This window comes from Gordionus sp. m RMFG-2023, chromosome 1 (genome assembly GCF_954871325.1).
Source record: "Gordionus sp. m RMFG-2023 chromosome 1, tfGorSpeb1-WG-v2, whole genome shotgun sequence".
NCBI classification, from domain to species: Eukaryota; Metazoa; Nematomorpha; class Gordioida; order Chordodea; family Parachordodidae; genus Gordionus; species Gordionus sp. m RMFG-2023.
Window position 1 is genome coordinate 56,522,366 of NC_088775.1, and position 16,440 is coordinate 56,538,805.

The window sequence follows — 16,440 nt, forward strand, 5'->3', positions numbered from 1 at the left end:
AATATATTGAGAATGCATTTATTTAAAGGAAAACAACACTTTATTTATTATTTGATTTTTAATAAAAAATGATATGCTATTATTGTAATATTATTTTTGTTACAATTTATTAATGATTTTTACGCCCAAGATTTTAAGTAAAAAATATTTTTGAAGTTCAAAAAGGTTTTTGAACATATTTTGATAAAAAATTTAAATCTTCTTTGCAAATATATCTTTTTTGAGGAATTCTTTTGTGAAATTATCTATTTTATAAATATATTAAAGAGGTGGTTTTGTAAATAATTATTTTTAAAATTTTTATATTTAACTTATTTATGTTATTTTATATGATCATTTTAAGGATAATACTTCATTGTGACAATTGTAATATTCGTTATTTAAGATTTTTGAAATTTTTTGACTCATTTGAAAAATGGCAATTATCAAAATCGGTATTTTTAAACATTAGATTTTTTGACGTTAATAGGCAAAAATATGTATTTAACATGTTAAATTAGAATTTCAATTAGGATGTACCACATAAAAGTGACAATTGTCATAATCGTTATTTTTAAACTTTTTAAAATGTTTTTGACGTAAATGGGCTAAAATAGTATTAATAACATGTTTAAATAAAACTCCACTGAAGATGTACCCTAGATAAGTGACAATTGTGATAATCGTTATTTTTAAAGTTTTTAAACATGTTAAATTAAAATTTCATGAGGATGTACCATTGAAAAGTGACAATATCGTCAAGTTTTTTGACCAAAATGGGTTAAATTAAGTATTGCTAGCATGTTTAAATAAAATTTCAGTGAAGATGTACCCTATATAAGTGACTATTGTCATAATCGTTATTTCTAAAGTTTTTTTAAAGCAAATGGGAAAAAATATAGATTGTAAACATGTTAAATTATAATTTAATGAGGATGTACCATAGAAAAGTGACAATTGTTATAATCGTTATATTAAGCATTTGAATTTTTTTGACGTAAATGGAAATATAAATCGCTTACATGTTAAAATAAAATTTCAGTGAAGATGTACCATAGATAAGTTACAATTGTCATAATCGTTGTTTATAAAGTTTTTTGAATTTTTTTGTTACAAATAGGTAAAATTATAGATTGTAAACATTGTAAATTAAAATTTTATGACGATGTACTATTGAAAAGTGACAACTGTTATAATCATTATTTTTAAATTTTTTTGATGCAAATGGATTAAAATGTAGATTGTAATCTATTTTAACCATATGTTTATAAAAATAAACTCTTAACATTAAATTTATAGGATGTTGATTGTATCATATTACTAGATAATATTCATATGGTTTCTAAGTCATTTTTATATAAATCCTACAATGAATTCACATTCAGCACTATTTTACCACGAGTATACAAAAATATTTGCCAACAGTGAATGCAGGATTATTCATTTTTATAATGTAGAATTAAAACTTATTAATTAAAGGAATAAGATTGTGAATCCATATCATATAAGTGGGCATGACTAAAATACGCGCCCCCGATAACTACGCGCCCCTATTAAAGAAGCTTAATTAAAATTATATTATTACAAAATCGTATTTAGCTTCACAATGAGTTAGAAAATGTTTTTTTTTATTTAAAAAAAATGGCAACATAGTAAAATTTTCAAAAAATCATTTTATTACATGACTATCAAAGAAGAAAAATGAACGCAGAATCATATATAACTTATTAAAAGTAATCAAAAAATGTTAATATTAAATTTATAAATTATTTATAACTTATTGAGATTTTGAAAATACACTTAATTTCTCCTTTTTTGACTAAATTTTTATAAAAATTTTATTATGTTGTTATTTTTTTAAATCAAAAAAAAAACATTTTCTAACTCATCTTATGAAGCTAAATACGATTCTGTATTAATATAATTTAAATTAAGCTTCTTTGATAGGGGTGGCATAGTTTTTGGGGGTGCGTATTTTTGTCATGCCCCTTAAAAGTTTAGAAATTAAGATAAGTTACAAATATCTTTAATAATCACTGTGCATATTATTATCAAATTTTAAGCAGAATAAAAGGACAACGATTATGAGCATGAAAATATCGATTTGTTTTTTTGTTTCGACTGGAATTTTATTTTAACATGTTAGCAATTTATATTTTTGTCAATTGTGTCAAAAATAATTCAAAAAACTTTAAAAATAAAGATTATGCCTATTGTCACATATCTAGGGTACATCTTCACTGAAATTTTATATTAACATGTTAGCAATTTATATTTTTGCCCATTTGCGTCATAAAAATACAAAATCTTTAAAAATAACGATTATAATTGTCACTTATCTAGTGTACATCTTCACTTAAGTTTTATTTAAACATGTTATCAATACTTATTTTGGCCCATTTACATCAAAAAAAATAATGATTATGATAATTGTCACTTATCTAAGGTAATCTTCACTGAAGTTTTATTTAAACATGCTAGCAATACTTATTTTAACCCATTTTGGTCATAAATATTCATAAAACTTTAAAAATAATTAACAATTGTCACTTATCTATAGTACATCTTCACTGATATTTTATTTTAACATGTTTGTAATTTATATTTTTGCCCATTTTCGTCAAAAGAATTCAAAAAACTTTAAAAATAACGATTATGACAATTGTCACTTATATTGGGTACTTTACTGAAGTTTTATTAATACATCCATTTACGTCAAAAAACTTTAAAAATAACGATTATGATAATTGTCACTTTTATATGGTGCACCTTAATTGAAATTTAATTTAACATGTTAAAAATACATATTTTACCGTAAAAAAATCTAATATGTTTAAAAATCTTTTTTAACCTTATAAAATATTTTTGTTTAAAATTTTGGTGGTAAAAATCACTAATAAATTGTAACAAAAATAATATTACAATGTTTTTTTATTTAAAAAACATCAAATAAAAGAAATCCATTTTCATATTATAATAATCATATTTCATTTCATCATAAATATAAATGAAAAACATAAATAATATCATATGTTTATTTGTTGATAAATAAAATATTAACATTAAATATAAATAAAATAAATTATTTTAATAAAAATAATTAAATAATAATAGGCCGTGATATATTACGCGAAATATTTCACTATATTGTCTTCGCGATAATGATTTCGCTATTTAAAATTTCGCTCTAATGTATTCGCTTTATAGGTTTCGCTATAAAAAATTCGCGATATTTGTTACGCTATATTGTCTTCGCGGAAAAGTATTTGCTAATGTGGATTCGTGATAAAAGTTTCGCTATAAAATTCATTCGCGATAAAAGTTTGGCTGAATTGACATGGAACCGTAACAATTTGAATTCAATTATTTAACGCCATCTATTTATTTAAAAATATTATTAAAAATTAAACATTTTATTATTCATCCCACAATGGATGTAATAAGTTAGATATCTTTTCTTCCCCTTTTTTACGTGTTTTTAGTAAAGATATTTTTTTCTTATTTGAAAAACAGTTTTGAATTAAATTTTTAATACGGGTATATTTTTAATATTATTACAAACTACTATTATTTTAAGAGATAATAAACCAACTCGAGGTGGCGAGACAATTATATATAAAATCTTAATTGCCTTCATAATATCACTCTGGCTAAAATGTTTCATTTCTAATATGGCATCCTTGTCGTGTAAATAACTTAAGGCTTCAATATATTTACATAATTTCTTCTAAAGATTTTTAGTGTTTTTGTTTTATAAATTTATCTAACATAATAAATTCTGATATGAATTAACATAGTGAGTGTCATGGCTATGACTGCAAATTAGCCAGCATCTATTATTTGCGTGGCTATGTAATTTAAGATTATTACTACAGCTGCTGAGAGCATATGATTGCATATTTTAAATAAGCAATAATGGTCAACTGTGTAGTCGTTTATATATTATTAAAAATGGAAGATAATCTTTTAGAAATTTAATCTCACAATAATTTTCTCGATTACGTATTTAGCTTCCATCATATCATCTAAATGGAAGCTCTAACCACCATATAGTTTTATGATTTGGATTGGTCGTTTAAATTCTCTTCTTCAAGAAGTGATTTGGTTAGGCCTATAAATTTTTCCTTATTAGCGCATTCTATAAAATATTTTCTAACATGACCTTTTGTCAACGTAAGTTGCTAAGAATTATATTATATTATGTGGTTTTTAAAAACCATTATCATTTTTTTATATCAGCAATCGAAAATATTTTATACTTATTTTGTATTAAAAAATATTATTTTAGTGTCTTATATTGTTTAATTATTTATATGCTAGTTTATTTTGTATGCATAATATAATAAATGACAAAATATAAAATTCAGAATAATTGTTCAATTAGCAAATTATAAAAAAGTATATATTAATATAAAACCCGGCCGAAGGCCCACAAATTAAAAAGTATCAGGGGCTTCGCCCCCCTATAAAATTTATCTTAGTTGAGCCTCCTGAGATTGTAAAGGTTAGGGACGCCCCAGATATAGTATTAATTATAGCATCCTGTTAGGCGAGAAATTTCCAACTAATTTCTTTTTTCAATGATTTTCCTCTTTTGGGTACATAACAATTCGCCGAATTTTATACCAAGTATTTTTAAAACTAACTCTTTAAAAAATTTAAAGCCTATGTTGTCAATGAATTATTTTTATTCGGTTGATAAACTGTTAATTTTTGGATAAACAATTTCCAATAAAACTAGGGATGTAATGCGAGGGGGGCTAAGCCATCCGCTAATTTTTTGGATTTTTAGCCTCTTTTCAAATTTTATAATTTAAGACCCCCTCCCCGGCTAAAAAAAAATTTTTTTCAAAAGTGCTAATTTAAATCGCTTTTTATATTTTTGTTATAAAAATTAAAATTTTTATATAGTCAAAAAATTTTTACATTTTTAGCCACTTAGAAGATTGAGAACCAAAAGTTTTCTTTTTCAATATTTTTACTTTTATTATTTTTATAAATCGCCGCCAGTTCTGCTTTATTTAAAGTATAAAGTGAGTTTCTCCAATAACTAGCAGTGGTGAATAAATAGTTACATTTTTAACAGGTTGCGAGTCAATTCTAAAAAGGCTAAACCAAATTTTTAAGCAAAAACTATCATCTTAGCCTCGATCGAGATTAAACTTAAAGATAGCTTAATAATGAAAAAAATGCACTCTTGCCACAAGGCTTAGCGTATTTTTTCGACTGTTAGGACTTAGACGAATTAACAACACTACAGGCAAGAAATGGCCTTATTTAAATAAAATCTTTCAAATATTTAAGTAGGAATTTGAAATTTTCAATATAGGATGTCGTAATTTATTATGTAAGAAATAATAAATTGGTATTTTTTTTATCAGGTTCTTCAGTGTCCTTTTGCCAATTGACTATTTTTTAATTGATTGCGACTTATATATTAAAAAATAAATCATTAGGAACTTGTTGACAATAATAAATTATTGTAGCATCTACATGACAGAAAATTCATTGGAGGAAAACATCCTTAATCTACCCCTACCATAGTTGGCGATAATCAAATAGTTGCCACTAACAGTATTCCAACATTAGTCACGAGCGTGTATACTGCAAACTGTAGTAAAATGTTGTCTGTATAAATTATAAATTAATATTTATTAATAAATTTACTATAAGTATGTTTACAAATAATGTTACTTTGACCTACTACACTTTGAATACCTATCCATTTACCTTTTTAAAAAATTTAAGGTTAATCGCTCCTACATGTATGTAAATATTTACACATGTTGCCCGAATCAGAAATTCCATTTTTATTTTAAAATATATTTTAAAAAAATCCAAAACTAGCAGGATTAAAAATAGACCAATTTATAATTCCTCTATAGATTTGAGACCGAGAGAAAAACGGCTTGAATAAATTATAATAAAATTATTTTTTTATTTTAGAAATTCTTTCCGATATATACTTTATTTAAAAAGTTGATCTAACAACCTTGCGTGATTTGGCGAAAAGTATATAAAAATAATCTGCCAAAGATTAAAATTAAATAAATATGATGGCGACAATATATCGATGAAGATTTCCTAATAAAGATTTTTTTAAATTTCTTAATTAACTGTGGATACTGTTCATAAATATTAATGGACCTTCGATATTGAAATGGATTCCAGATCCATGTATTGTATCAAAATATCGAAAAGAAATCATCTAGGGAGAATAAAATATTAAAGAAAAATACAGCCTAAAGAAAAGGAAATGAAAGATTTCTGGAATTTTTTTTGATTCATATTTATGCATTTTTTAATTTGTATAGATATCGGTAGTATTAAATTTGTTACATTATTTTTAAAATATATATAAATATAAATATAAAAATGTCGATTTTATATAATATATCATATTTTTTTTATAATATATAAAAAATCGCGGCCCCTATACCAAGTTCTTAAGCAACACACACACTAATGATTAAAACGTTGTTATAAAAATATAATCCCCATATTCTCTGCAGCAGCTATTAGTTAATATATTGCAAAAGTGAATATTCAATTACTCATTGATAGATATTATACACCTATCCTCAACTAATTTTTGTTTTACCATAAAATGAGAGTTATTATATCATCGACTTGTTAAATATATTATTTTAAATCAAAATATACTGGTAGCTATATTTAATATTAGGATGTATATAAAAGCTTATTTCTCATTAATCCATCTTATAAAACGTACTAAGCTGACTCATCAATATAAAATATCAGAACATTTTAATATAAAACTTTAATCCTAAAAATTATAATCGAATTAGGAAAGGTTAACAATAATTCAAAATTAATTTAAAAAATTGAACATATTGTATCATCAATGTAGTTAGTATCCAATGAAACATAATTTAAACTTTTCTTTTCTGTTGTGCTGTGTCTTGTTGGGGTTGTTTTTATACAAAAATCTCCACAATTACGAACATATCCCTAAATAATTCTAACAAATATATCACCAATAATGTCAAAGAACTTTATAATTACACCTATCCTCACCCAATTGAGAAGAGTAAGTTTACTACCTCTGGGCCATCATTCCATGGCAAAAAACTTTAAATGATTATATATGTTGTAAGAATCTATGCAATTCAAATTTTTAAGCTCCGACTTAGTTCCGGAGATATGACGAGTCAAACCTAAAAAAGCGTCTCCCCTTAGTCAAAAAAACCAGATAAAAATAAAAATTACTTAAAAAATATAAATGATAGAGACCTATGTTTGGTATCATTAGATAGCCCTTGAATCTTTTTCTTAAAAATAATAATCTTTTTTAAAAAATCTCAAAAGTTTTTCCATTTCTGGAAAAGATAAAGTCTCATTTTTTTAATATGCACTTGAGTAGGCCTACAAAAAAACGAATCAAATAATTGCGCTATTCGTATTCGTACGAATAATAAAATCATTATTCGTTTCGATTCATCGAATATTCGATTCGATTCGAAAATTTTTCTAAAGCTTATAAAATATTTTGCAAAAAAAATTTTACAGATGTTTAAAGTGACACTTTTAAGGATTCTCTAAACTAATTGTCATTTTTGCATATAAAATATAACAAAATTTTAGAAAGTATTTCATTATAGATTTTATTTATTAAAAATACTTTAGTAGCATAAATTTCCTTTATTTAATTATTAATATAATTTTTAGAGGTGATTATGACAATGTAATAGAGGATGAAGATATTATAATGCACTATCTGAATTAGATTGTCTTTAAAATTTGCCAAAAAATAAGGTTACTAAATGGGAAAAGGATTTTCCTAATCAAATAATAAGAACTAGTCAAAAAAATTTAGTTATTTATCTGCCAGAAGCTCGAGAATAGGAAAGAGGCACACTCTATATAAAAATGTTTTGACTTGTTCATAACATCAAAAATGATTAAAGAGAAACAATCAAAATAAAATAATTATATTTTACTTTGAAGCTTTTCCTTTTCTTCCATTAAACTTTTTCAGCAAATATAACTTGTTATGATTTGATATTTGATAATAGGAAATAAAATAAAACGAAATGATATCCACTAGGAAAATTTAATTACTTCTTTTTATTTTACTTGCAATAAAATATTTGCGAATAATTACGAATATTTATATATAAATAATTTCGAATAATACGAATAATTTTCCTCATTATTCATATTCGATTCGAAATTTCGAATCGAATAATTGTGTTATTCGTATTCGTAAAATACGAATCGAATATCAAATAACAAATAATTCGTTTTAGGCCTACACTTGAGCATAACATTTTAAAAAAATGGTGTAGTTAGGGAAGCTAATAAAAAAGGAATATAGACAGTCCACTAATGTAAGACTGAAATTTATAAGGTTTAAGATTAAAGGTTGTTATATAAAAAGTTGGATAAGTCTTGATAGAAATGCAGGGGGACATTTAAACCCGTAAATAAGCTTAAATTCCAATTATCTGATAATTTTTATAAAGAAAGGGTTAAAAAATCAGCAGGTCGTACATGGGCTCCTTTAGGCATTCTAAAAATAGCAGGTTTATCAGTATGTAGAAATGACCTCCCAAATAATAAGTCATTATGAGAATAACCTCAGAATTAAAGAAGGAAGTCCTTAAATTTGGGTATGTAAGAAAAGAACATATGGGCATGTCGTGTTCTTAATTTAGGAACTATATTGTTTAAACATGTTCATATTGCTTTCATAAATTATGGAATATAGGATTTAAATTTAACTATAAAAAATATGTACTAGTAATCATTACTTATTAGATAAAAAAATAATAATTGATATATTTTGTATTTCATTTGTTAATTATATAATTCTAATCTGAATGTAGCAAGAAATTATTAAATATTCTAAAATATTAATCAGTTTGTTAAATTAAGGGCTGTAATGTGAATCCTCAAATATCTCTGAACCCAGTTCATGGTGTGCAGTCCAGAAAAATAAAGACTTATAAAATTTAGTAAAAATAACAGAAGCATCAGTTTTTAATTTTATAAGAGAATTATTATGATATTCCAAAATCTAAAAGTTAAAATAAAAGATCGCATTTTTATGCCTAACTTTGACAGTGCAAAACTTTTTATGTACTCAACATAGGTATTTGAATTTAATTATTTAAAAATACTCTTTACTCAGTTAATTGTTATATTTGAATTAAATGGTCCTGCTAACCATCATTCATTTTTTAAAATTATTTCGTTTGAAAGCATAATTTTATTAAACAGGTCAGATATAGTTTGGAATTTTACCATGATTGATAGATAAGAAATTGGTTAATAATATTAAATTAGCCATGTCAGTTTTATTTAAGGTATTCATAATAGTATCGTTTTAGAAAATGAATGATTTTCAGTCCAACTCACTGATATCAGCTAGTCTTGTATTGTCCTTCACTGGGGAACACACAGTGGCTTCCAACATCCAAAAGAGGGTGTATCCAGTGCAGTGGATTTGCATCTACTGTTTGGCAATAATTTAACCTATTGTCAGGACCCGTTTAATTTAAGAGGGTTTACGGTACCTCTCGTAGATAAGCTGGGATCCACTGAATGATAATAATAAAGAATAAGTAGAGAAAAGAAGTAGGAGATATTAAGGTTATTGATATATATATATTTTTTAGTGTATATATTTTAAAAAAAAATTTTTTTTGTTTACTTTATATTATTTTTTTTTATTTTATTTTTATGTTAGATTAAGGTGGCTTGATTTAGCCATTCTTTTAATTGTTTTTTGTCCTAAGAAATATTAATGAGAAAGAGGCTATTGATGTCATTCTTTAATAAAATGTGTATGGCATGATCATACCATGTTTTAGTATGGTTATAATATCCTTTTTTATAATTTTTTTATATCTTAAAGCTTTAATAATGGTGCTTACATGATAATATCTTAAGGTATGACATAATAGTTCTATTTTTCTATAATTTAATAATATGTTTAATGGAAGTATATGATAGAATTTCCAAAGATTTATGTTAGATATTATAATAAAATATTTAATGTTTAGAATATTTATAAGACATTATAAATTTTTTTGGCTATTATAATATTCAAACTCAAATTGCAAAATTTTATTCGAGCTCTCGGGTTGGACTAAAAAATGTGTGCTTGGGCTCGGGTTGCGAAAAAATTACTTTGCAGTCCTCTAAATTAGCTCATGACTTATCAATGTATATTTTTTCGAAGCATTAACTTTTTACTTTCAAATAAATATTACTAAGAAAAAATTATGATGTATGATATTTTTCAATTAAATATGTAACTCTACTAATTGAAATATTAGTGTTTGGTTTAAATAGCGATTTATAAATCAAAAATTCGATTTTTTTTATTTAAAAAAACGACAAATTTTGCCAATTCTACGTGAATTTTTATTATTTTTTTTTATGTTTGATTATACAATTTGGATATATTAGATGATGAAAAACGAAATTTGGGACCATTAATCATTTTATAATTTTTATTTTTCAGTATCGATGTGATTTTCTGAATTACAAACCCATTTTGTTTTATATGATTTTATATGCTGGATTTTGACGATGAAATAAATACATTCTAACGTGTTAATAATTTATGTCTACTATTAAAATAAATATATCTAAAAAACCATCGATTTGGTGCGGATTCGGCCGTTCCTTGAGATAATACCCGTTTGAATTATGTCTGTGAAAATAAATATAACCCTAAAAGCATGAATTGCTATGTGGTGCGGCTTTTGCCGTTCCTTGTGAAACCCCTGTTTAAATGATATCCAATAGTGAAAACACATGGATCTGTGATGCGGCTCCGATCGCCTTGCTAATTAACCCCTTTTGATTTTATGGAAAGCACCACAAAAACCGGATCCCCAATGAAATGTATTTTTAGTGGTAATAAAATATCGAAATCTTTTGTAATGTATTTTTAGTAGTCATAAAATTCTTTCATTTTTTTATTTAGTATCCAAAATAAAAATCATAATTTATTATTCAAATTCATATCAAATTATATAATAAAAATAAACATTTTACAAAAAATAACAAAAACAACAATTTAATACATCTCATTTATCCCCAATCTATCTGGTTTCGATCGTATTCTTTTGGGATATCGATCTTGACTTGTATCTTCTTCCTCCCTCTCCTTTAGATTCATTTCATCGTTATTTTTTATTACATCCTCTTTGTTTACTATTTCTTCGGTTTTCTCTTCTACTTCAGTTCTCTCTTCTAATTCGTATTCTTCAATTAATATATTTTCGGTTCTTTTCCTTAATTAGTCTGTATGACGTATAATCGTATTACCAGCTATACTTACTTCATAACGTTGTGATCCGAGTATGCCTTTAATAATGGCTTCTTCCCATTTTTTTTCTTTATTATTGTTAAGCGACCAAATTTTTTCATACATCTGGAATTTTTGATTGTGGTATTCTAGCTTCTCCTTTTTGTTCCCCGTTCGAATATTTGATCTAACAATCCTCTAGGTTTAAATTTTAGTAATATTTCAGCGGGACTTTGTTTAGTTTCTGTCCCTGGTGTATTTGTGTAATTGTAGAGAAAAATAGCTAGACTGGTTTCTAAATCCCTCTCGTTTCTTTTATTCATACTCTGTTTAAAAGTTCGAACTAAGTGTTCGGCCATGCCGTTTGTCTGAGGATGGTAAGGACTTCCGTGCACTAAATGAATCCCGTTTTATTCACAAAAATCATTGAAATCTTTGCTGCTGAATTGGGGTCCGTTATCAGAAACGATTATCTTGGGAAATCCGAATCTTGCAAAAATATTTCTTAATATTTTTATCGTGCTTTCGGTTGTAGTGCTAGTCATGGGAACTATTTCTGGCCAGCGACTGCTAGCATCTATCACTACCTACCAATAATGATTTTGAAATGGTCCAGCATAATCAATATGTACTCGGAGCCATGCTTTTGGTTTTGGCCAATTTTGAATTGCTGTCTTTTGAGGCATATCGTATTGTTCCTGGCATTCTCTACATTTTTCGACCCAGGTTTCTATATCATGGTTTATATTAGGCCACCATGCGTATTGTCTTGCTCTCATCTTCATTTTTACCATTCCAATATGTCCTTGACGTATCATGTCTAACACGTTTTTTCGGTATTGTGTAATATTATCATTTTAGTTCTCCATAATAAACAACCTCTCTCTATTATAATTTCCTCTCTCCTTTGGCTATACTTCTTTAAACATGCATCATAGTTTATTGGCTATCCATCTATTGTATATCTGTATACTTAAGAAAGTATATCATCTCGCATTGTTCCTCTTTCAATTTCGCTTGCATTTAAAGGTGTTTCTCCCACCTGTATTTGATCTAGCGTTTCTTCTTTTGATATTGGAGTTCCCTTTATAGGTAATCTAGATAGCATGTCAGCATTTGCTATTTGCCTACTACTTTTGACTTCTATTTCATATTGGTAACCTGCTAATAATAAAGCCCATCTTTGTATTCTGGCAGTAGATGTTGTTGCTATATCTTTTCTTGGATGAAATAAACTCATTAATGGCTTAGGGTCTGTTTGTAATGTGAACTTTTTTCCATATATAAATTCTTTGAATTTCGTAACCCCAAATATGATGGCAAGAGCTTCTCTTTCTATTTGGCTATAATTTTTTTTCAGCTGCATTTAGCGTTCTTGAGGCGAATTCAATTGGTCTCTCCTTGCCCCCTTCTATATGTGATATAACTGCCACAATTCCTATGGCTGATGAATCTGTTACTAATATAATGGGTAATTTTGGATTATAATTATGTAATATTGGAGTACTACTTATATCTTGCTTTATTTTTTTATACGCGTCTTTGCATTTATTAGTCCATCTCCAAACAACTGCTTTTTCTAATAATTTGTATAATGGTTTGGATTTGGCTGCAAAATTTGAAATAAATTTTTAATAGTATGTTGCTGACCCTAGAAATGACTGTAATTGTTTCAAATTTGTTGGTTCTGGTGCTTTTTTTACTGCCTCAGTATTTCTTTCGGTAGTTGTAATTCCGTTTTTTGAAATATTGTATCCTAGGTATTCGACATTTTGTTTGAAAAATTTACATTTTTCTATTTTTAGCTTGATTCCATTTTCATCTAGACATTTTAGTACCTTTTTTTAATTTGTTTCGTGTTTCTCTCTATTTTTCCCGGTTATTATAATATCCAAGCTACTCCTTCAAAACTTTTAATAAATTCTCGATGGCTCGTTGAAATATTGCTGGAGAAGACGATATACCAAAAGATAGTTTTGTATATTTAAATAATCCTCTATGAGTATTGATTACAAGATATTTTTGAGACTCTACCCCCACTTTAATTTGAAAATAGGCATCTGAGAGATCCAATATTGAAAATTTCTCTCCTTTTCCCAAATTGGCTAATAAATCTTGGATTCTTGGTAATCAATATTAATATTTTGATTTATAGTTCTTTTAAAATCCCCGCAAATTCTTAATGTTTTATCTTTCTTTTGAACAATTATTATGGGTGATGTATAAAGTGAATGATTAATTTTCTCTATTACTCTTATTTTTTGCAATCTATCTAAATCTTCAACTTTATCTTTTAATGTGTATGGTACGGGACGTGATTTACAGAAAATTGGTTTCTCGTTTTTCATATATATTTGTGCCTTAAAATTTTTCAAGCAGCCTTATTCTTTGGTAAATAAATGAGGAAATTCATTTTGTATTAATATTATTTATTTGTATGGTCCCTTCAGGTAATTCAGTCATTTTGGGAAATTTAGTTATCCAATTTCTTCCAATTAGATTTTTGGTAAATCCTTTTGTAATTATGAGAGGTAGTTCTAATGTTCGCCCTTTATATTGTACTTTTACTACAGTCTGACCTAATAGTAGTATATTAGTTACTGTATAGCTTTTAAGTTTTAGCATGCAATTTGTTAATTCAAGACGATTAAGTTTATTTTTCCAATCTATTTCGTTAATTATGCTTATCCCAGCTCCAGTATCTAATTCCATTCTGATATCGCTGTTGTTTATTTTGACATCCATCCAAAATTCTGGATTATATTCGTTTGTTTTATTATTAATAAAATTCACTATTTCTTTTCAACATGAAAAGACAATTTTCTCTTCTGTGGTTTCCGCCGCAGGAGTAGCATGGATTTGATTTTTGTAGCTCGCATTATAATAATTATATGATTTTGATAGTGTATCATTATTAAATTTTTTAATTTTATTTATATTATCATTATGTTCCTCTTCTAAATGATTGATTTTAGTTTCATCATTTTGTAATAATTTTGTATTTTTATTGCTGTTTCTACTGCAGTAGCTATCTGAATAGCTTTATTTATGTCTATATCGTCTTCGGATAGTAATCTTTGTAAAATTTTTGAATTTTTTATTCCGAATATAAATTTATCTCTTAATGCAGTATTTAAATATTCCCCAAAATCACAAGTCGTTGCTAATTTTCGTAGATTTTGTATATAGTCTATTAGTTTTTCATCATTTTGTTAATTATATTGATAAAAATTATATCTCTCTACTATTATATTAGGTTTGGGATGAAAATGTTTGATTAAAATATTATGTATTTCGAATACCTCTTTGTTTCCCGGAATATCAGGTGCACATAAATTTACCAGTATTTTGTAAGTATCACACCCTATTGTTGTTAATCAGAGATTTTTCATGTGATAATGTTAAACTTGGTTGTGTGTTTTAAATTCTTGAAATAAGTTGTACCAATCTTTGTAACACAGGTTTGAATCCGTTAGACTTTTTATAGACTGCGCCATTTTTGTAATGTATTTTTAGTAGTAATAAAATATCAAATCTTTTGTAATGTATTTTTAGTAGTCATAGAATTCTTTCATTTTTTTATTTATTATCCAAAATAAAAATCATAATTTATTATTCAAATTCACATCAAATTATATAATAATAAAAATAAACATTTTACAAAAAATAACAAAAACAACAATTTAATACATATCACCCAAGACCACACTCCCGAAAATCCAAGTATTTCTATCGTCATCGACCCCTCCCCTACCTCATCGTGCGTGGTGCCATCTTATTCAGCTCCGAACTCTTCAGATATAAAGGGAAATAAAATAAATTTATGTAATCTTTATTCATATTAAAGGTTATGGTACTTTAAAAAAGAAATGGAGTTACTCATTTAAAAAGTTGTAAGGGTAAGGGCGTCACTATTTTTTTTAGAGTAATGTGGCATGTAACGCAGGTACTTTTTAAATAACGATGAAAGCTCTAATATTTATTATATTTTAAACAATCTAACCCATATCTATATATTAAAGCTAATAGGCAATCCTGGCCTTGTATATAGTTTCGATGAAATTAAATAAAACATTTATATTAATTACAAAACTATACTTTAGGTCAAAGAACTTACATTACTTAAATATTATAGAATACAGAATAAATAATTTTCACTTTTTGACTATAAATTTTATGTTTTAAATTTTTTAAAGAATTTATTTAAAATACCTTAAATAAAATGAGCCGAATAGTCTTTCAAATTGTCGTGATACAATATTATAATTTTTAAAATAACTAAATGGCATTAAAGCCTAAGTCTGTGCCCTGCCCTATTTTGGTTTGTTTTAAGTGTGTACATCAAATAAATATTATTTGCTATATATATTTTTTTTTATACAAATAAAAAAAAAGTTATTAATTATATAAATCTAAATATCCTCTTTCTTTTTAGGCTGTTTAAAGGAAGCTCCGTTTAGAAATAAGACAAACCAAAATACGGCCTAACCACTTTTAAAAATAATAATAAAAATATCTAACTCTATTAAGTATAATTTCAGTCCGTTTGGAAAAGTATTGATCGGATGCCGATTCAAATCGATCTCGGATTTCACTTGTTAAGCTGGATTGATTAATAAGCGAAGTATTTCGACGCCACAAGTCAAAATTCAGTCTAGTCCTGGCCCTTCTACGAAGAAATGACCATAATCTATAGGGGAAAATGTTTAATTAAGATAAGAATATAATATATTACACAGATATTCACCTATACATATAAGTATCTGCTAATATTCTATTTGTCAATACCATAGGCCGAAGCCAAATTATTTAAATTACTATAGGTTATTTGAACTTTTTGATGCAATTTTAAATTGAATTAGTGCAAATGTTAAACTTAATTTATACTTTATTTGAGTAAATATAACTAATGTTTACTCAAATAAAGGAATAATTGTCAAAAAAAAATATATAAATTTAATATTTTTATATTTTATCGTAAAAATTGTTAGTTTTTTCTTATCTGTTTTTTAGACCATTATTTGATTCTTTTTATATGCTTTAAGAAATAAAAATATATCAAATGAGCAAAAATATGAGATTTTCGGGGACCCCCTTTAATTTTTTTAAAATTTTGTATATAAAGAAATGTTATAAGAAATATACAAATTTTAGCTTAGCCTCCCAACATTTATGTC

General features: G+C 26.0%; 1 protein-coding gene across 3 annotated transcripts in view; it reads right to left on the bottom strand.

Moving 5' to 3' along the window:
• LOC135923025 (uncharacterized) overlaps positions 1-16,440 on the bottom strand; it is a 62,363-nt gene that overhangs the window by 36,696 nt on the left and 9,227 nt on the right. For all 3 annotated transcript variants that reach the window (XM_065457611.1, XM_065457612.1, XM_065457610.1), the window contains exon 5: positions 15,785-15,953. In XM_065457611.1, the coding sequence (XP_065313683.1) occupies positions 15,785-15,953 (169 nt within the window). The remainder of the gene's footprint in view (positions 1-15,784; positions 15,954-16,440) is intronic.